At 35.5% G+C, this 23,165-nt stretch overlaps 2 protein-coding genes across 6 annotated transcripts in view; one reads left to right on the top strand and one right to left on the bottom strand.

The window, feature by feature from the left end:
• Window positions 1-23,165, top strand: part of LOC120628747 (lutropin-choriogonadotropic hormone receptor-like) — a 109,588-nt gene that overhangs the window by 3,984 nt on the left and 82,439 nt on the right. The gene's annotated exons all lie outside the window — the stretch shown is intronic.
• The window catches only part of LOC120628745 (CCR4-NOT transcription complex subunit 3), a 55,694-nt gene that overhangs the window by 17,931 nt on the left and 14,598 nt on the right, over window positions 1-23,165 (bottom strand). For 2 of the 3 annotated variants that reach the window (XM_039897345.1, XM_039897347.1), the window contains exons 5-9: window positions 21,559-21,678; window positions 20,042-20,237; window positions 19,463-19,563; window positions 16,335-16,519; window positions 14,736-14,824 (exon numbers count right to left, since the gene is read on the bottom strand). In XM_039897345.1, the coding sequence (XP_039753279.1) occupies window positions 14,736-14,824; window positions 16,335-16,519; window positions 19,463-19,563; window positions 20,042-20,237; window positions 21,559-21,678 (691 nt within the window). The remainder of the gene's footprint in view (window positions 1-14,735; window positions 14,825-16,334; window positions 16,520-19,462; window positions 19,564-20,041; window positions 20,238-21,558; window positions 21,679-23,165) is intronic. The other variant, XM_039897346.1, reaches the window with a different exon arrangement.

Here is a 23,165-nt window from a genome sequence, read left to right as displayed (position 1 = left end):
AGAATCGCTTCATATCATTAGATAAATATTGTATTTATCTAATGATCTACGATTCATGCATTACTAAAAACGTATTTTAACGCAAAATCTAACGATCCGCCATGATAGGTGACACGCAGAATTCGAAAATATATTAAGTAATTTGTGATTTCAACGTGTCTGTTACTAATATTAAAAATCTAGCAGTAACCTTGGGTTTCTGCGTAGAAGTACTCAGTTTCTGTGAGATTGTTTCTGTGTTGATATTTTCCCTCAGAGGCCTATAAAAGCAGGCTACAAGCAAATTCAAGGTTTTTCTAAAGATTAATACCGCGGTTTTAAGACACTTTTGCAATTAAATATTAGTGCATTGTGTGATTTTTTTGTAGAGTAAGCGTAAGGGAAGTAATGCAACACATATTTTATAGATGTATATTTTCTCATATATAAACTGCCATTTCGCTGCATGCTCTAAGGGTTTGTTTAGTAAAACAATCTAAATATTAGAACTATATTCTAGTAGAACTTTTATTGCGTTTCAATTAGAGTACCTAATAAAAAATATCAACCTAATATACTAAAAACCACCTTAAGGAAGGAGATTTTTTTAAATTTCTATATATTTAAATATTATTTAATATCTGTGTACTTTCACACTTTCAAAATTGTGCATTTTTTGAGAGCTGGTGTGAGTTTCGGAAAAGGGCGAGATTCTTATTTATTATAGAGAACTTTGGACGGGTTGTTTATTTTTAGTTTTTTACGACATAGGGAAGAGGAGGGGTGGTGACTTCGGTATTCTGATCTGCCGTCACCACACGGCCACCACAGGGTGGTTAATTAACTATCAAGGACTTTTTAGGGGGTTGTCATACGTAACTTCCGAACCGGTGGTAGAGTCACTACAAACAGACTTGACGTTTCATAAGTGCTTATTAATTAGGCCTACTTGAAATAAATGAATTTTGATTTTTGAATTTTTGAATTTAACGAATAAGTCTCACAGCTGCGAATTAAAAATTCAAATTCAATTTGTAAGCACTTTTCACGTCTTTTCAAGCACATACACATAAAAGTGTTTGTAGTGGTTCTACCACCGGTTCGGAAGGCAGATTCCACCGAGAAGAGCCGTCAGGAATCTCAGCAGATTGCCGTTCTTAACATCATTTTACAGTTTGTAAATTTTTTTTGTAATATACACAATTAATTTTCTATCTTGTGAGATATAAGAGTGGAGCCTGCTTTCAAGCAGCCTTGTTGTTAAGAAATTCGTCAATCGTATAGTAACCACGATTTATTAAATGTGTTTTAACACATTGTTTAAACTTATGCATTGGCAGGTCCAAAATTAACTTAAGAATCATAATATTATAAAAGTATATATATACTCAATCCCACAAATTACTTCTACACTTTTCGCAAAAGATATCCAGATGTAAATATACTAAATAAATAAATAAATATACTACGACAATACACACATCGCCATCTAGCCCCCCAATTTAAGCGTAGCTTGTGTTATGGGTACTAAGATAGCTGATGAATATTTTTTTATGAATATAATACACATAAATACTTACAATATACAGATAAACACCCAGACACTAAAAACCTTCATGTTCATCACACAAACATTTTCCAGTTGTGGGAAACGAACCCACGTCCTTGGACTCAGAAACCAGGGTCGCTGCCCACTGCGCCACTCGGCCGTCACTATGACTCGGACTCGTATGTCACTAACTTATGTCCATTTCGAGACTAAGGACTAATAAGTCAATCGTATATTAACCACGATTTATTCAATGTGTTCGAACACATTGTTTAAACTTATGCATTGGTAGGTCCAAATTTAATTTGAGACTCAATCCCACAAATGACTTCTGCAACTTTCGCAAACTGTAGATGTACGATGATGGACTAATAAGACTGTAAGGTCGAGAAAATTATGAAATCCTGTAGGCAGAGGAGACTTGGTGCTCGGAAATACACAGTAGAATTTCAAAACTTTAGGCACTTACACCAACAGAATCCATAAATAAAGCAATAATCGGTTTTAGAATAATGTTTATGATTTGGTTTTATTGTATTTACAGTTTTATTTTTTTGAATAATTGAGATTTTCGAAAACTTGGCCGGCAATTATCATCACAGTTCAGCAATTTTTTTTCTAGATTACACAATAATGGAAACTCTTTTATTAAGGCATTACCTGCTTACAAAATTTGACTAGTAGTAATAGTTTTATAAAGAGGGTAAATAATTAAACTTTGGATAACAATAAGTTGATTTATGCCAGATATTTTATTAAATTTATTAGCATTTTAACGAATGTGCTGGTAATATTTATTATTATAACTAGTTTTCGAGAAATACTCAATTAAAATTCTATTTGATTCATAGCCAATGTTCATGACATTTTGCCGGTGGGTATTTTGATATAAATACGGGTGCATTTTCGATACACTTCAGTCCTGTATGGACCTGAACGAAGCGAAGATAACTCCCGGTATTTTAGCCGTTATCAGCACCCATGATAGAATTTAAATATAAAAACCTACGAAAAAATCAGGCCAAGAGGCTTAAATATGAAAACCTGGATAACAGCTTAATTTTTGTGCCTTTTGGAGTAGAGACTTTGGGACCGTGGGGTCCGGAGGCAAGAGCACTTTTCAAAGAATTATCGAAAAGGGTTATCGATTCTACCGGTGATCCTAGAGCGGGCAATGCTGCCAGCATCTTAGGAACTGTGCCTCGCTGCGGTGGTTTCGAGGACGTTTTAGATTTTATTTAATTTTAAATAGTTTATATTAGGTTATATTTATAAAAAAAATATTTTAAAGAATAAAAAAAAAAAAAATATATAAAAAAAAAAACCTACAGCTGTTTCTGAGATGCTTATCGCAGAGACTACTTTATTGGCGAAAGCTGGCCTTTTGTGGAATTTCAAGCATGTTATATGAACTAAATATAAACATCAGTAGTTTTAAAGCAATTAAAAGACGTAAGTTTAACGGTTTGGACTATCGGAGCTTAAGCTTCTGTATCCTTACTTACTTACAAATACTGTAATAATTATGTACAATGAAATAACTGAATTCGGCACACAATTTTATGGCATGATCATTCGCAAATTGACATCTTGTAATAAGCACACGCTTCACGACGAGGGTCTAGTCCTTTAATGCCCGTTTTCACTAAACCGGATGTCTAGTGATTTAGGTGATTCCTAGAGAAAAAAAAGGTTTCACAAATTCTTATCTAGTGTCCAACGACGTTAGGATCGTCAAGTTGATGGGACTCTTGAAACTTGACAGATGAATAAATGTTGATTTGGTTTTTTTGTTAATAACCTTAAATCCTTACAAAAAAATAACACACTGGCATGGCAAGAATCAAAAATACACGTGGCAAGAATCGTAGACAAGTTACGTTGTATGTTAGTTACCTAGTGTAAATGGATTAGTGGAAGGTAACTGAATGCTTAGAAATCTTTTTTGATTAGGCATTACCTTGTCCGTTGTTAATGAAAACGGGCATAAGTTTAAAGCATATACCCCCCTTGTCAAAAAACGTGGCTAGACGTTATTGTTTTTATCTCTCTACAAGTTCGCCCTTGACTGCAATCTCACAATCTCACCTGGCGGTGCGTGCTAACCTTTTAGGGGCATAGCAGTTAAACTAAACCCATACCTCTAATCGGTTTATACGCAGCATCGTACCGGAACGCTAAATGACGGATACTAGTGATAACGGATGTATCGCTAAAAGACTTATTACGCAGTGTTTCGTCCCACTTTGACTGACTGCATCTTCCAAATGTCAGAGAAGACAAAACACTGCGTACAGTCTATTCACTGCTACTTGTCTCCTATATATTATACAAGACAAGTAATAGTAATTGGACTATAACTAATACAACGCAATGTCAAGTTTATTAACAAGGGGTATAAGGGGGTTAAAAGTCTAGTCTAGTCGTGGGGAAATGTATTTTGAAAATATTAAGCAAGAAATGGGGAAATCCCTTTATGGAGCACTGGGTTGGTACTGGGAGCACACTCATACGCAAAGTGGCCGAGAGGATACTTACCTTAATTAGGAGATATGTTTGGGCAATTTCAATTAATAAAATAATTTATTATTATTATTATATTAGAGTGCTTTCCAATTTGGTACACTGTCTTGTATCAATGTCTCCCAACGGACAACCGGTTGCGGTTAAGTTATCGGCATTGGTGCCAATTCTGTTGGTGCTAAACTAAACTAATCTGATATATCCCAAAATAGTGTCATCCTTTTCTTGTGATAGCTCTAGTTTCTGCCGATTACCTCAAGTGATTTGTGAACAACAGAATTGGCTGAGTTATTCTTGTTTTTTTTTAAAATACATAGATTACAATAAAATAATTCGCTTTGCAAACTTTGTACATAAAGTAGTGAATATAGGTTTTTTTTTTCCATTTTATGATTGGTAATTTGAGTTTTTAAATATACGGGTGAAACACTTTCGTAACCTATATTACTCTTTAATATTTCGATTTAATTCACTACTAGTTAAAACTGGGCTGCAATCTCACCTGGTGGTTAGTGATTATTTGCAGTCCAATATGGTAGCAGGCTAACCTGTTAAGGGCATGCCAATTATAATAAACCCATGACTCCGATCGGTGTCTCAACTTCAAATGTCTTCGCTGGTCTTGGGCTTCAATCACTTATGCAATAGAAGGTTGTTCAAAGGGGTAATTAAATAAACAAGAAAACAACGATGATTAATTATTTATAATTCGAATACTTACCAGAACAACTGCAAATATCCACAACAAAAACTGTTGAGTATCATTTTGAGATTTATTGTAATCTCGGCAGCCTACCGGGCTCGTAATTCTAGCTCGACTGTAATGACCGACATAGCACACTTATAGCATAATGTACTAATTAGAAATTTCTGGGAGCAAATAGTTTATTCTACTCCGAAATTCTATATATCTTGTTTTCGGAATTCAATAACTGTTTGTTGCTTTAAATCAAATTAATAATTTATTTTAATAACTCCAATTATAACGTTTCGGAGATAAGTTTTGGCGGGAATTTATCTGGTGAGCGATAGGGACGCTATCATTCCTCGAAGTAAGTATCGGACATTTTTTAATTTTATATCATCTGCCCGCTTAGTGCATACCCTGTATACACGCCACTGGTTTTTGCCGGTTTAGTTCATGTTACGAGTATTTATTTTATTTATTTATACACTTTATTTGTAAACTACAAATAGTAAAAAAAAAAAACAATGCACACAACAAAAATAAACTTAAAAAGTAGGATACAAAGGGCGGCCTTATCGCTTAGTAGCGATCTCTTCCAGGCAACCTTAGGATTAGGAAAACCAAGGGAAACCGATTGGTGGGGTGTATTATTATTATATACATACTTACGAACAATTACACACTAATACTTATCAAGATTACACAGAGTAGTCTAGTCGACAAGTTGAAAATGGTACAAAATAGAGATACTGTTCTTAAAATTATGTGCGCTAGCTCATTGGATCCGGAATAGCGCCTAGAAAAATGTGCCAAAAGCGTGCATAACATAGCACATTAAAAATTGCAAAAGTTATAAACAATTGAAGATGGAAAAAAAAACGCCATTTCATTTTTTGCCAATATTTCATAAACTATTAATATTTAAGAAACTTCAAAAAGATTCTGAAAGAGAGGAAATTTCAAATTAAAAACTCCTAACTCCCGGAACTCTTTCTCCATTATTTATAATTTTGATTTAACGCTTCAAAAGCGTGTAGGGCTCATTAATTAATTTATTTAAAGTATGGAATATATTCTTTTTAATTTGAAAAAATTATGTTGTGTTCTGTACACTACAAATAATTTATTCCCGTTAGAAATTTTACCTAAAGTTAATTTTTCAATAAGTTAACCACCAAATTTTCTCGAACTTCCGTCTTAATTGTAAGTGAAAAATTTTTGCTTCATAGAGATACTTAACAAGATCGTGCCATAAAAGTTAAATATTTAACACTTTGTAAAATTATAAATAATGGAGATATAGTTCCGGGAGGTGGAAGTTTTTTTATTGGAAATTTCTTAAATATTAATAGTTTACGAAATATTGCCAAAAAACGAAATGCCATTTATTTTCATATTTAATTGTTTATAAGTTTTGCTAATTTTTACGTGCTAATTAATAATACACGATTTTGGCACATATTTTTAGGCGCCATTCCGGATCCAATGAACTATCGCACATAATTTTAAGAACAGTATCTCTATTTTGTACCATTTCAACTTGTCGACTAGACTAGAGGCACATTGCTGGATCGTAGAGGTGCGTTACCGGTTTTTGGGTAGATTTTCTTACTATTCTTTACTCCATTCCTATTCTAGGCTTATTCTAAAATTGCCTCATTACACGTACCCCCAAATAAACAGCTCGATAGGATTTTAGTCGTTTTAGTGATGGGCTGTACAAAACTTGCTGTCAGGGAGTTGGGAATTAGAGCACAATTTTATGGCTGCTCTAAACACTGGAACCAGGGTCAAGGTGTCCACTGAACAGTGCCTGAGATGCAGCTAATAGCTTCCTTTTACTTTTGATTTCACTAATAAACCACACTGGAGCGCAGAATTCTGCACCGAAAAAACAATGTCCGCAGACATTCTGCGGATCTGTGATAAAATACGACTAGCGCTTGACCACAATTTCACTTGATGGAAAGTGTAGATGTATCCTAAAATGGGAGAAGCTTGCCTAGGAGATGCCTATTCACTCTTGTTTTAAAGATACCACCCAGGTTGTAAGAATTAGGAAACTTGTTCTTCGTATGTTGATCAAAAGTGTCTCCAAGGCGCTTTGTAATTGCCTCTCTATTTCGAACTAGTCAAAAAACGAAGTAGCTTTCCATGCCTGTCTTTTTATCCGATATCTGTAAACAATGCAACGGATTTTGATGCGGTTTCACCATCGTTTAGATTATTTTTAACAGTTACAATAAAGCCTGATAAATTTTTTTTGTAAGTAGATATAAAGAATATTTTGCAACCAAGCCCCCGAAAAACATAGTAAATTTACTCTTTTTTTCTATGGGTATGTGAATCATTTGTTTTCGGATGCAAGAACATTCAGTGCCTGGTTTGTCAGTAGCATTGGTTGCCTGGAAGAGATCACTTTGTGGCACAATAAGGCCACCAAATTGTACCCTCGGGCTCTATTCTTTGGTGTAAAATAAAAATCTGTTCATTCATTCATTCTGTGCAGTACTGGCCGCTTCTAAAACCAGCCCGTTCAGGAGAAACGACTTTTTCTGTTCTTGTGGTCACCTTGATGGACAGACTGATGGTGACGTACATCCGTAATAGTTGTCCAGCTAGTGTCATGCTTGTGACGAATAAGATCGTTGGTCCAGTTAGTATGTACATGTTCAACTAAAGATTACGCAGGCCTGGATTTGATTTCCGAGTCTGACCAATGATTCTCAGTCGAAAGTTAGGAAACTGTTAAAGTCCACCCCAGTGCTCTGGAGAGCACGTTAAGCTTGTAACTAAAACCAGAATCTATACGAATAATAAAACTGAAGCGATATTTTTGTTATAACGCACTTATTTCTGGAACTATCAGTCGGATTTAAAACATCTTTTTTGCATTTCACAGCTCAATGCTTGATAAAGGATATGTATATTTACACATAGTAATACTACAACCTTTAGAACCCAAACTTCACTTTTGTCTTCTGTCTGTGAGAACGTAATAACCCCGCCGACTTAAGGCCTTAAGTTCACGCGGTTATTCTCAACGAGGACATTTATCAATAACAATGATGGGAGCTGTACCGCAAAAAACTTGAAAGCCGTACAAAAGCACCTGAAAAAAGGTACCTGAGAAGCACAGCGAACAATGTTTACTGGATCTGGTGCTATCTTGGCTTGTCTCTATAGCCAAGCTAGTCAGGGAACGTGCAGTTGTTTTTGAAAGGACAGAGTAAGAGCGTGATTGCTTTGGAAGCAGGAAAAAGGACCCAGGATATCAAAATTGAAAAGAAGCGACACAAAAGGAAATATTGGGTAGAGTTCTTGTTAAAGCAAATGTAAGCATACCGAGCAGTTTTCGCAGAAACGGATCTGGTGCTATCTGGGCTTCTCTCTATAGCCAAGATGGTCAGGGAACGAGTATTTACGAGTGCTATTTGGAAGAACGGAGAAGGAGCGTAAATGGTTGGACCAGAGAAAGGGACCTTGGATAGCAACATAATTGTACCCCGATCAAAAAAAAAAAAAAGTGGCACTAGAAGGAATATGGAGTCAGCTTTTAAGAGAAATTTGCATAGATGCCTTTGGGTCTATCTCTATATATTGGAATCAATATCTTATTACCATTTGTTACGTATGCGTTTACGTTGGCTAAAAAAATTATCCTCAGCCCCGCCGCCCTCAGTGTGCGATGGTCATGAGGCGAGGTAGACCGCTGGTTGACGCAGGAGCTCAGCGGCCTCGGGGTATTCCAACACTAACCTGTTCGCTATCGGAAAGGCAGTGGAGAGTTCTATCTACACCAGAGACACGCGATCTTTGAATGTCCCGGATGCGCAGACCTAGTGGCTCAGCCGACGAGGTAGACGCCGAAAAACTCCTCACACGCATGATGACTTGTGAAGAAGAGCGGCAACAGTATACTCAGATTCTATAGGCAATAATGATAAGGAGAGAAGACAGAGAAGGGACATAAAGGAAAGAGAAATCATACACCAAACAGGAAATCATCAACAACCAAGAAGGGCAGCATGAAGTAATGCAAAGCGGTTCCTTGTTGACCTGGAAAAACACGGGGAGGTTATTTTAGTAGGGACGTTCTTCTCCCAAAAAAGAAACGAAAGGCGTTAAGTGGGAGAGATTTATCCGGGACCTTATATTTTCTAAATTAACTCAGGTCTTTGCGTTCAAGCACAGTGTAAAGAAGAGATACATCAGTTCGATGCCTTTAATTTCGATCTAAAAGCAGGCATGGTCCGTAAGGGTCCTTTCATCGCCCTCCGCACTGATCCTACTATTTTTTTTTTTGACGGACCAACCGACTCCCATAAACATGGCAATACTAAGCAGGGCATGCAAGGAACACGACCTGCCCGTGGTATATGTGTTAAGCCTCATGTGACTGTAATTATGTCTAGGTGGATCTCTGTATGCCTAATTTACACTGTGCTACGAGTGTTCTAGCGTTTAGATACTACACCAAAGTTGAATTCAATTTAGAGTATTCGTATACTAACCAGCGATTCCGCTGTCAGGATAGCATGCTTTTATCTTAAGACTTCATTAATGCTCGCAATCGTAAAGTCGTTTTCCGATATCGAAACAGTTTACTTGCCGATGTACTATGACGTTTCAGCATCAAAGTAAACTGGACCTAACTTTCCTGGGTTTTAGATCGTACATTTAATAGTACAAAAACTTTTTTTTTTCGGAACGACTTAAATTAAGCAAAAATAATAATCATTTATTTGCAAGAATATTTGCACAATATTAAGATGTTATAATTTGTCTTATTTTACTTATTTAGGATGATGATTATGGCAGCTGCAGGCCCGTATAGTTACATGTTCTTCTCCGGTAAAATATAATCAATGAAGAGAGAATGTCGTACTTCATTGATAGGCAACTATCGAAGTCGGCTTTGAAATAAAATAAATCGAACATTCAATCAACACAATTATCTCACAATTTTATTATTTTGTTGTAATTATTTGCAAATATTTCTGACAAAAACTATTAGATACAACAAACTATTTTAATTTTAAAACTAGAAATCATTACGTATGATTATTGCCAGCCTTGAGGCATGTAAAATTTAACAAGGGAAATGATTTTATAAAAAAATAAATGAAATATTAAATGTTTTACTTCATATATTTTAATCTGACTTTGCACCATTGCCGTGAAACTATCGATTCCAAGTTCTATGAAAAGAAAAATGAATAATCGAATGGGTTCATAAACGATTATACAATAAACCATCCCTACTGCGAGCTGTCAAAATTTTCACCCTAAATTAGACAAAGCAATAGTAACAATTTAGAGGCAATTAACATTATATTAAAATAATAGTGTGCAAGTTAACTAACTAACCGTAATTGGAAATCGATTTTCCGATTGCGATCATGAAAATATCATCTATCTACATAAATAAACATCAATACGGCGTGCGTGCGAGTCTCGCGAAAACTCGGAAGTTGTTCGACCAATTTGTATATTTTTTCGTTTGGTATGTTCGCGTCAACATTGAGATGGATTAGGGGACAAAAAAAATAAAGGAATAACCTATAGGACAACAGCAGAAAAAAAAATTGATTAGGAATGTCCACTTTGCATTACTTTCAATAGAAACGTCCTATTGATACGAAGTTCACTGGACCATCTATTTGTATAAAGTCAAAAATAAGCTAAGAACTCAAAATCAGCCTTAGAAAAGCAGGGGTCTGCACATAAACAATCATCAGCAAATGGTCTAAAGAAAAAAAATCCTCTGGAGGCCGACTCCCCGATTAAAATAATCGTAAATCCAATTTGTTAAAATAAAAATAATTGTGGAAACACATCGGCAACAACCGACAACAAGCGAAAACATCGCGCATTGAAAAAAAAACAAAACTTATCTATTACGTGTATCTAGAAACACATAAACACATAAACACCACGTCACACCACGCGATATTTCGCAAAACAATCTTAATTAATCACGAAACGCAACGCAAAACACCAAAGGGTTGGTTGCGTTAGCACCAAGTGGTAATGAAAAACACACGCGTGAGGTAATAACTATCTTTCACACTTTCGAAGCATTCATATTGTAATTGATATATCATAAAATCGCCTTAGCATAGCACATCGTTTCGACTCATTGAATATGTGTTTGAAGTGTGTGACGTGTGGTCAATGCGTGGTCCGATGGTCGTAATGGCACATAAATATTGAAAAGAGATGGACTGAGTATTCGCGTACTCGGTCCATCTACTAACCAATGGAGCTGGTACAATACTCGCCAAGTAAGTTGAATGGGGTCAGTTTCTTAGCTCACAGCACCGGAACACGAAATTATTGAACCGTTCACCATTCGTGACGCGTTCTGTATCAAGATAATTCAAAAATGGAGGTTTTATGGGCTACGCACGCATTTCGCTCGAAATGCTTCAACATTTCGGGCAATCTCGGTGCTTAGTGAGTTTATGAATTATATCTAAATCAATTTAATTAATATGGTAAATAATCATTATTGTCATGCCATCATTTTCATCATTAACCAGCCATTAGCGACACAGGATTCTAGCCTCGTCCCAGAAAGTGAAGGGTTTATGCCATAGTCCACCACGAAGGCCAATTGCGAATTGGTGGGCATTATTTTAATGTTACTATCTGAAAATGACTTATCTAGCTAGTAAAGGACTATGCGTTTTGGCTAGCTGTAATTAAACTGAGGATATAAATAACTAAACAAATAAAATGTGACATTTATCGTTTAGCAGCTACTTGAAACGATGTAGACAAAGATTTTCACTTAAAAACTTAGTAACAAACTTAGCATAGCGCTGGGAAAGTAATGCAGAATTTTGTCACCTGTCAGAACGTGGAAAAAACTACTTTACAATTCCGACGTTATGCCACTTTATTAAAGACCTTCAGTATTTTTATGAACGCTTATCAAAGATTACGTAAAACTCTGGAATGCTCTTTAGGCTCACCCACTACCTAAGAGGCGTTCCTTTTAGTCAAGAATGAACAAGCATAACCTATGCAAGCTTGCTCCGTCTGACCAAGGCTTGTATAGTAGGTATACTTATCTCAAACATGCCTTCATTTAAAATATTTTTCTCAAGTTGTTTTTCATTGATTTTGTAAAGTAATTGTACTTTTTAATATCAATGACAAACAACGAACAACAATATTTTTCTTTTTGCCCCGTAAAAGTGTAATTTTATTTCTAAACAGTTTTCTAGGTCGATATTCAAATAAAACTTTTGATAAGTTACCTCCTTGGTTGCCACGTTTCGGAGTCAAATACCGTTCCAAATTTAAATGACACGACAGATGTGAGTTTACTATGTAATTTATCGGGCCGCTAAACCACAGCAGATGTGTTTTTTTATACAACTCTTGCCGGCAACGGTTTGAATGTATTCTGTCAATACAGTAATTTCGATTTTACTCGAAGTTTGTAAAAATTATGACAAAATTTCCAAGCATGTTTGAGAAAAATCCTTTAAAAGAAACTTAAGAGTGTGAAGGTAGTCCACTTCCAGCAATCAGAAAGTCTAAGAGGATCAATGTTTTCCCGTTTTAACGGTGAACCGTTAACACGAGTGAAGTGATATTTAATTGCTTAAAATGCAGATATCTAAGTAAAGTCAATAGTTAACGGGTGAGTTTGTTATAATTCATTATTATTTTTGTATTTTAGCGCCAGCAATGTCAATTATGGTTTTATATCACTCATCTCTATTATTAACATCACTCTAAGCAGTGACAACTTAAATTTTGTGCCCATTTGAAGCGCCACATATGACAAACGAGTGTCCTTGGAACTAATGACAGTTTTAGATTTAGATTTTTTTTAGTTTTATTTTGATACATAGATTATTTTAGGTTATTTTTAATGATAAATATTATAATCAATAAATTATAAAAAAAAGTAGTTTTTAGTAATTCCAATTTCTAATTCCTAGGACACTTACGGGTTGCATTACGGTGTCAAAATGACAGCACCAAAATGGCGTAAACCAATTGTAGGCGAAACCAAAGTGACAGGGGCCTATCGAATGATAAAAATAGAGATCAGTGTGTTTAAAGTAACAAATCCCTTGCGATGAGCCTCGCCAGTTGTGCATCAACTTTAATGTTCAATAGATGGCAGAGTCCTTAACTTATACTACTACTTAACTATTACTACTTAAACGCAGGTTGGCGGGCTTTATGTACAGGGTGACTTTTTGTTTATCTTACAACGGCGGCTCAGTTCAGTTAAAAGTTTTAATGCCTAAAATTTCCTAGTAGAAAGATTAAATATAGGAAACTTCCTACGTGAAAATTCGGTGCATTGAAAAGACCCTAGGCGCGATTTGCTTGCGGAATCTGTTACCCTAGCGGAAAAAATATTTGAAAACTACTATGAACATAATTTGAAAACTGCATTTAAATGTTATATTTATCTCAACACATAAAATTATTTTTTATGTTGCCCACTGAGACTTATACTTTATTTGATTATATGATTTTGCAAAATTAGATGGTTCTTATAAAATCAATCTACAAGCTTTAAGTGAAATCTGTTACATTGGCTGTATACTAGATCTCTGCATTAAATGTCCATTATTTAGCAATAATATTACCATTTGTCATTTTTGCTACAATTACATTGTATAGTTTCATTATATAAGTAATCTTTCTATCCAAGTTTATCATGTTATGCAGCAAAATATAAAACGTTCATCCTTCCATACTCAGCAAATATACAATATTTTATTTCAAAGGGCTGCCGATGTAAGACGTAAAAATGTCAACCTGTATATACACTTAAAAATCCTTCCGCAAAAACCTCTAGCGTAGCAAATACGTGTTCAAAATCGTGGTACCCTATATATATATATATATATATATATCATACGGTTATATATATCATCATACGGTTTTATATCATTCAATATATAACCGTCATAATTGTCAGAATGCCTCCGAAAATCCCTTCCCGCCCGCTTGGTACAGTAAGTTGTGCAAACTCTATTTTTATGTGGACTACTACTGTTCTTACTCGTCTTACAACATTTGATAACTTTTTAGTCGAACACAGTTTAAACAGTGACTTTTTTTTCGTCGCACACAAGTGACTGATTTAATCGGCCACATGTCTGCAATCGATCAATCACCAATAGTGAACAAGAAAAATTAAGAAAATTAAATTAATACTTTATTGTATGAGAAGCATCCTAAATCGAGTGCCAGCGGCGATGAGCGCATCAGCTACAGCAACTCTGAACAATATTTTAAATATTATTCAATATTTTAAATATTGGTAAAAGTTTCTGTAGACCGGCTAGTTAATATATAAAAGGGATGTCGATGTTCGACGGTAAAAAAAAAATCACTGTGTATAATAAAAAATATAAATAAATAATAAATAATAATAAAATACACTAAGAAATAAAATCGCCACTACTTAAGTAATACAAACAAGGTAATTTGAAAAGGGGTATTAGATTAACACCTTATAAAAGCATAATTCTTATAATGATTATAATTTTAAATAACGTATTTTTAAGTTTTCATAAAAAAGTATAAAAAAAAAAAATTGCCAACCCTATTTGTGACTTTAAACAGTTTAAACAGCACACGTATACGCATACACGCATAACACGATTTATAGTTTTAATACTATCGAGAAACTTTTTTTTTTCTGCTATTACAGCAATCTGTGACCTTATTTGACCTTAAACGTAAACACATCTGATATAATGGTTACCATTGCATGTTTTTTTGAAAACTTTGTACAGTTATTTCTCTCAAAGTCGTTAATTTCCTGTCGATATTGATGATTGGAAAAGTTGGGAAGTAATTCATTATCACAAATACTGTTATACCTCCATCATAGATGCAGATAGATGGGGGATAGAACCCCCTTTTCAACTACCCTTGTTTATAAACACAATTACTTTTTTTTCTTAAGACTGGAATAATAAAAACAGGAAAGGGTTCAAGAATACTAACCAATGGGCCTGAGTAAGTGCGGCGAGGGCGGCGCAGGCTGTTTGATGGGCGTCGACGTGCCGGACGCACCTGTGTGCGTGTTGTTCATACTGCAAAAATCACGGAACACATTACCTTAACTGTATTATTTCTCCTATCATTATGTATCATATGCCTCGTTAACTTTTTTTATATTCTTTTATTCCACTACAATTTATATTTCAGATGATGATGCAGCTGGTTTAACCTTTTAGGTTTATGACAATCATATTAAACCCACACACCTAATCGCTAGTTCCCACAATCATACGGCTGGCATGGGCAGGAGACAATTACCGCGTCGGGGATAGGATAAAAATTTATCTTCTCCCACAGCTTTATCAACTCTCAAGAGCATTGGCGCACAAGTGGAAATTATATCAAAATAGAGTATGTGTAATAATAAACGGGGGTAAGTTTCTCCTTTACCATATTCCCGTGCTTTATCAGGTGGACACGTTAGTTAGATCCCTTGTCAGGATATAATTTTTTTCTACTGCCTGTGCTAGCCCTGCTGGAAATATACCTTATTTATGATAAAGGTCTTCGTGTGGTCTCCCTTTTTATGTAAAGACAGATACCATTGTCCATTAATGCAGGTCGGTGATCTTATGGCCTTTACACACCATATCGACTGAACTCAAGACTCGACAAAAATTTTGAAGCATTAGTAAGTATTCTTTTCAATGTTTTTGTGCCTGTAGGTTACGACGAAATCATCTCACGTCACACCCTTTATATCACACGATTATGTCATGTGACATAAAGCTCACATTCCTTTTTTTGAATATGACTTAAGCCAATATTGTGTTGAAGGCCTTTAGGTTACACGATCTGATTATTAGGCAACGATTATTAATGAGATGGTAATCTGGACCGATGGCTTAACGTGCTTTCCGATGCAAGCGGAAAACCTAATTGGGTCAAGCGCCAACTTAACTATTGTCTCTTTCTCTAATAAACTTATTCTCTAATTAAACTTCTACTATAATTTAATTTATAGTTATAGACTGTAGACACTAATAAAACGTAGGATACCTCCATATTATAAGAACTTATAAGATATCATACAACTGTAACTATTTTACATCATTTTATTTATGGCTTTTGTCAACCACTGATTGTGCTTACACCGACTAAAATACGTTTCAGTGATGCAGTTAATTCTAAATTATTATAAGATATCACACAACTAAGGAGTAAAATAGCCAACTATAAAAACAGATGGACTTCAGTAGTTTCAAAAAGAAACCCGTTGTGGAATTTAACAGTACAGTTGTGTGTGCTTTTTTTTGTTAAAAAAGGTCATGCAGTTTTTTTATTCACAATACCTACAGAAAAAAAACCAGCTGCTTATAGAGTACGAATAACTTTTAATATAATTATTAGTTTCCTTTTTGGCCACAACAGTCCTCTTTTGGAGCCGACTTTATCATACACAGTCTGTTCAGTCGTGTGGTTTTGTGTTACAATGGTGGGACTTAACAGTTCGCGTGCTAGTTGTCTCTTATAAGAGGTTCTTATAACGTGGAGGCTGTGAAGTAAGCTCTAGACGATGAGATGAGAGCCAGTGGAACTGACCTATTGTTCGGCGCGTTGGAGTGCGCGTGGTTGAGGTTGAGTGGGTTGAGCGGGTTGAGGTTGAGCGGGTTGAGCGCGTTGAGCTGCGGGCCGAGGCCGAGCTGGGAGGTGAGGAAGGAACTACTGCTAACGTTCGCGGGGCTACTGCTGACGCAGGACGCGCGCAACGCCAGCGGCTTCACCGGCTGCAACCAACCACACACCGGCTTTACGATTACGGTACTGACGGGCCCCCAATGTCTTTTAAATAAATAAATATACTACGACAACACACACATCGCCATCTAGACCCAAAGTAAGCGTAGCTTGTGTTATGGTCACTAAGATAGCTGATGAATATTTTTTTATGAATATAATACACATAAATACTTATAATATACAGATAAACACCCAGACACTCAAAAACATTCATGTTCATCACACAAACATTTTGCAGTTGTGGGAATCGAACCCACGACCTTGGACTCAGAAAGCAGGGTTGCTGCCCACTGCGCCACTCGGCCGTTTTACTTCAAACTATAAGCTGGATTATATTGACAGCGCCACAGCATAAAGAGATACCGATGGAGCAGCCTTTGATACCGTGGTCAATGTCGTTTTTACAGCGCCTATCGTGGTCAATGTCGGACGGCCAATTGACGCAGTTGGCAGCGACCCTGCTTTACGAGTCAAAGGCCGTGGCGTTCGATTCCCACAACAGGAAAATAATTAATAATTTTCAGTGGCTGGGTGTTTATTTTTACATATATATTAAGTATTTCATTCAAAATTCAAAAATATTCATCAGTCATTTTAGTAACCATAACACAAGCTAAGCTTTTGTGTGTATTGTGTTTCTTTATTTATTTGTTATAAAAAAAAAATGGCGACAGCATCGTGACGGTGTATAAACTAACTACAGAGACTATTGCTCTACTTTATCTGTGTTTAACGCATTTAAACCGTCTGGCGTCCATTGAACATATATGTGTTGGATAGAAACAAGAATTCATTTTTGTTATATTTTTTATAACCGACCGTGTGGCGTTGGATACAAGGCTGAATACAGTTTTTATAATAATAATAAAAAACCACATATTTTCCCTTGGACAAATGTACAAAGCTATGATAAAAAATACGCAGTGACAACCATAACACCAGATGTGTTAAAACCTATTATTTTTATTTTTACTAAAGGCAAAATGGATTATGGATTACTTTGACAAAAGATTAGGGTCTTAGACAGAATTAATAATACACACCCAAATACACGTACGTATTAATGAGATTTTAAATTATTACAATTAATCAGGGTTGTCAACCTTTTTTGAGTTAGCCATTTTTAAACTGGAATGTACGTTATTTGAAAGGATCAGATGTAAATTAAAAGAAAACATGTACACTCAGATTTGTCTTTTTGTCTTTTGATTGTACTCTCATTGAACATTCTCATTGTTCACTTGTTCATTGGCAATTTTTTACCAATTTTATTTTTAATTATTTATTGCAAACGAAAATTTCCTTTGTACTCTCGCCCCACCTGCGCTGTGGACGTAGAAAAATCCCTATTTTGAAAACAAGATACGTAATTTTCAATTTGTATAAAAAAGAACTTTTAAGCACACATAGTTGTTTTTGAACCCAAGATCTTTATCAGATCCACATCCAATTTGAATATTAATCCTAAATAGCCCAATATAAAGGTGAAATGGTTCTTTGTGAGAAAAATATATTATTTAATAGAAAGCCTTTCTAAAATTTTCAATAGTTTTAGAGTTTTTACTTAAATCCAAAAGACGTCGTTATAAGAACAGTCAAGTCCTATCCTACTATCTTAGGAAGTTAATTATATAATTGTTGTCGTCCTGTCAACCACAGCCTATGGTTATGTCCTCATGCCGATCACAGATCATATTTCAATATAGCAAAATGTATATGTTTATACATATTGCATTATAAGTATTTTTATGTTATGTAAAAAATATTGTAATTAAAAAAAGTTGACTATTCCATTATTAGTCAGTGACGACGGCGGAATGATATGAATTGCTCTTTGATGCTCTAGTACATTTCTAAGCGTAAAGAAGCGTGGAAACATTTTTTTGATACCCTCTATCAAAAAATTGTGTACGCTTTTAAAAACGGTTAAAAAAACGAAGAATTAGTTGCTAGCAAATTATGTGATTTGGTGTTTGATCTTCAATCATTCAAATTCGAACCTCAAAGTAAATAAAAAAAACTATCGACAAAACGATACCAGCAAAGTGATCAGTGCACAGAAATATCAAATTTGAGATTTCCTATGTAAAAGAAAAAAATTATGTGCTGGACAGTCTTACGAGACCCTAATCTTCTGTAGCTATACAGAGGTTTGAGCGTTCCCTCTTACAGGTATGTCTTAAATTATATATTTATTGAGTAAATGCCCATTGGGAACCCAAAAGTAGCCGTAACCGCAAATGTAAAGAAAAACTTTTCAAAACAATATCCACATCAGTACTTCACGTAACAACAACTTTATAACAATATAAAATTGTAGTGTACGATTATTATTAGCCAAAACAAATGAATGGCCGTTCTTAAGTTGCAGTAAGGTATTGCACAACTGATACATAGAGATGGAAAAATATCGATGTTGAAGTTGATGTAACTATCGTGGTAACTGTTTCATAATTTAAGCCCAACATCGTTTTGGGGCGCGGACACATAGATATAGAGTTCCATATCAATACAATGACTATATCAGAAAAACATCACTTTTGTTTCCACTACAAAATAGCCCTTGACTGAAATCTCATCAGTGGTATGTGACGATGCAGTCCAAGATGGTAGCGGGCTTACGTGTTAGTGGTATGGCAGTTATATTAAACCCAAAATAGAATAGGCATGCTAAATCGCTTGGCGGCACGGCTTTTTCCGTCTAGTGGTAGCTAGTTATGGCTGAACTAGACCAGAAAAAAATTTATTTATAAATCCGTCAAACTTGCCCCTGCTGGTGATAGAACCCCCTTTTAAGACTACAGCGATAACCACTGTCAAAAGGACAAAACATCGACGTCAATATCGATAATTTCCCAAGAAATATCTTCAAAAGAGCTGCGTCATATTTGTGACATTATGCTAATGACATCAAAGTGACGTCTACTTACTTTCGCCATTATGATGTCTTCTTTCTTTTTCTTGTCTAATTCTATGGAGTCTGAAGTGTGATTGTGGATGTCTAACGCCGGTGATGGTAGTGGACTTGTTCCTGCAAAATAAAAATAACATTAAAAATAACTCAAGCATTTCAATTTTTATTAGTTCGCTACTTTAAGGAACACCCTATACACGTGCGACGCGGCGCGGAAATGAAAAATAACAATTCGAATAACTTATCGTTTGAATAAGTAGCAATTTTACTGGTTCAACTAAATGCGGCGCGGTGGCGATATGTCACTCATTCTGTTAATAGACTACCAAAACGTAGAGTTAACGCTCGCACGCTAACGCTAATTTCAAATTATAATCATTTATCAAAACGAGTATTAGTTACAACTTTAATGGGTGGTCTCTTAGTACCTCCTTTCCAAGTAACCTTGTATACTCCAAAGTGTGAATTTGTTAAGTTCAAATAAATTAGTCGCAGTAGTTGATATGGGGTCAAATACCCGAGTAGTTGATGTAGAGTCAAATATCCTAGTAATAGTAGTTGATGAAGAGTAAAGTACTCTATACTCATTACCCACCTGATAATATGCTAGTGGGCGAGCCCGGGGAGTCGTTACTGTTGCTGTCGGTGGTTGCGGAGGAGGGTAGCCCGACCCCGCTCAGTTCTATCTCGTCCAAACCGTTGATGTCTTCGTAGATGTACTCGTTCTCTTCGTAGCCGGGCTCTAGTGACGACACTATGTAGTACTCCACGTCTTCTTTTATTCTTTTTATCTGGAATTTTAGTTAGAATTCAATGTTAGGAATTTTGTAGACAAGCCAAGTTTAAATACTAAAACTAATCGTCTATATATATCATCTCGGAAGAACAGCTGCAAGATTCAGTAACTTTTCCGATTAGTTGTCAACTGGTAGCACATTTCATATAAAACGCATGTCTCAACTGTCAGAAAAGTTACTGAATAGGGAATCAGTTATTGTAGTTATTAAAAGGTGTTCATTGTCTTTTATAAGATTTAAATAAAAACAGTTCTGTATGTATTAATAAATTTATTTTAAATTAATAAACACACTATATCAATTTCGATAAATGCGGTGTTTCCCTGTGGAATATTAATTTGGCTGAAAATGATTATATATACCAAGCTTGAAAGATTTCATCCATTTTCTTCTTCCTCACAAACAGTAGGCCAATCTTTATCCTATTGTTATGAGCCTTTGGGAGATACTTATTTTCAAACCAGACGCTTGACGGTAATACAGAAAAGGTAAGATTCAAAGATGCCTATCGAGTCAGTTATTTGGCAAAAAATACTGACGCCGGAAAGGTTTTGCTGAGCGGTCAATAACAGAAAAGTATATCAAAATATTAAGTACAAGTTGATTGAACATCAACCACATATGTAAGGCATTGCTTTCGTACAAACTGATCTGTAAACCAAAGCATACAAAGATACAGTTCACGCAATCCAAGCTGGCCGGCCTGAAATTAAGTCACAAGTGCAGTTATCGTAATTAAGATTCAATGCCAACATACACGGTACACACGCGAAAGTCTCCAAGAACTAACTTCAGCCCGGCCAAGTAATATTGTGTGATATGAAGACTGCTAAAGCTCGAGTTTAACTTCATTTTATCATTTTCAGCTTATTACTATCTCACTGCTGGGCACAATGCAGGCTTTCATCTCGCATAGGAGAGCTTATTAGAATATGAACCCACCAAGCCGCACCAATTAACGACTTTATGTACTTTCAACGCACAATTTCCTAACTATAGGGGCTGTTACTGAGAATTACTTAACAGATAAAATTAATTCCCAACCCGGGAATCGAACCCTGGATCTGGAGATACACTAGACTGTCAAATTATGACCTAGACTGTTGTTACTGGTGCCAATTCTGTTGAACATAAATCTCTAAGCTAAACTAAAATTACAAAACTAAAAACAGTCGTATCCCTTTCCACCAGCATTGCGAATGGGACAACACTAATTTTACAGCTGTCAATGACGTTTAAATTAGTGACTTGTGTACAGCAGAATTGACAGCACTAAGGGATTAAATTAAAATGATGCATCAGCATGCTTACATACCAACGGCACTAAACCAACGGCAGAGGTAACTGCAGCCATCGACCAGTTGCAGTTGCGGATCCTCGACGGTGGCGTGTCGACGGCTGCAGTTGGCCCTGTCGTCGGCGAGGTGCCGTTCGTCTGTAAGCATGCTTAATGGTCATCTTATTTCCAGCAAGGTTATACATCCCTAGTACTATTATTAATGCAAGAGTATTTGTTTATTTAAACCTTCTTTCACGCAGCAACGAATTGACGTGATATATTGCACAGAGACAGTTTATGGGTCGGGGAATGATACAAGATCCATTCCAAAATCCTAATAGATAAATTGCTGAACGGATTTTCATGAAATTTGATATTTAATCTTCTTATCTTAGACTATTACACAAAATATATTATATTAAAAAAAAAATTACTGATACTACAAATTAAGTGTTTTTGGTTCTCACGCAGCTTTTTTTTATACCTATAACAAGTATGGTTTACAGTTTACTTAGACACGCGGACAAACTGCGGGCTGGTCTTGAAGTTTATAATGGTTGGGAACTAAATAATATACTAGGCTAGTTGAAAGGGGTGTAATACCCCTACTGGCCTAGATTCACATAGTTTTCACAATAAAGACCATTTTCCTGTTATAAATACATTAAACTATGCAAAATAACCATAAAAATTACGCAGTGACAACCATAACATCAGCTACGTTTACTTCAGCTATAACATGGATTTCTGCAAAGTAACGCCTGCTTCTATCCAATAGGTATGTTTACATTTAAAGGGCATGTATGGCTATGAAATGAATTTTAAACCATTAACACGTTCGTACGCACACGTTCATACAGAGCACGTGCATGTGATAAATGCAATTTTAACGAACTGGTACCCTCTTTACTAGCTTTTGTATGATCATCACCGATACACGGTGAAAATGACACTGGGAATTCAAACCCAACATAACTATTCATGGAATTATAATTTGTTTTTATTCCATGAATAGTTAACGTTGATTATAATTTCAGCTACCCCTTTATAGATTAAATAATCAAAATCAAAACTGTCTCAATTTAAATCATTGCATTATACATTCAAGGTCATATAAAAAAATACCTAAAAGCACTCAGCCTGTAGTTGTTAACATTAAAACTAATAACTCCTGTTATACGACTTTTTTTCAATCAACTCGATAATTTGTGAAATATTCAACATTTAATATTTAACATAGATCCTCTTATTGTTACTATTCTATAATGTAACATCGGCAACAGCGCGCGACCCACGGCTTTGCGTCCGTGCGTGCGTGCGTGCTCGCAGGCGGTTTGGCAACAGGGGCATGTATTTGGGTCCACAGTGTAATGTCACTTTACAGAAATAACATGATTCAGTAATGTTTTGTATGAAATAAATAAATACTGAAGTTTGAAAAGTCTTAGAACAAATATGATTAGTTTTTGTGATAGGGACTACCAGGTCTAGGGCTTTCTGGTATTTTTTATTTTACCCTGTATCAAAAATTAGACCAGGGCTCGTTTGTAGCCCTTGTAGTTTTAGTTTTAAGTTTACGAATGTAGTCATCGCAATCATCTCACTTCCCAGTCACCTGACTGTGAAAGTGTGTTTCGAGTGTG

This window comes from Pararge aegeria, chromosome 13, assembly GCF_905163445.1.
Source record: "Pararge aegeria chromosome 13, ilParAegt1.1, whole genome shotgun sequence".
NCBI classification, from domain to species: Eukaryota; Metazoa; Arthropoda; class Insecta; order Lepidoptera; family Nymphalidae; genus Pararge; species Pararge aegeria.
Note: the sequence above shows the minus strand (reverse complement) of the source record. Positions and strands in the feature narration are given on the sequence as shown.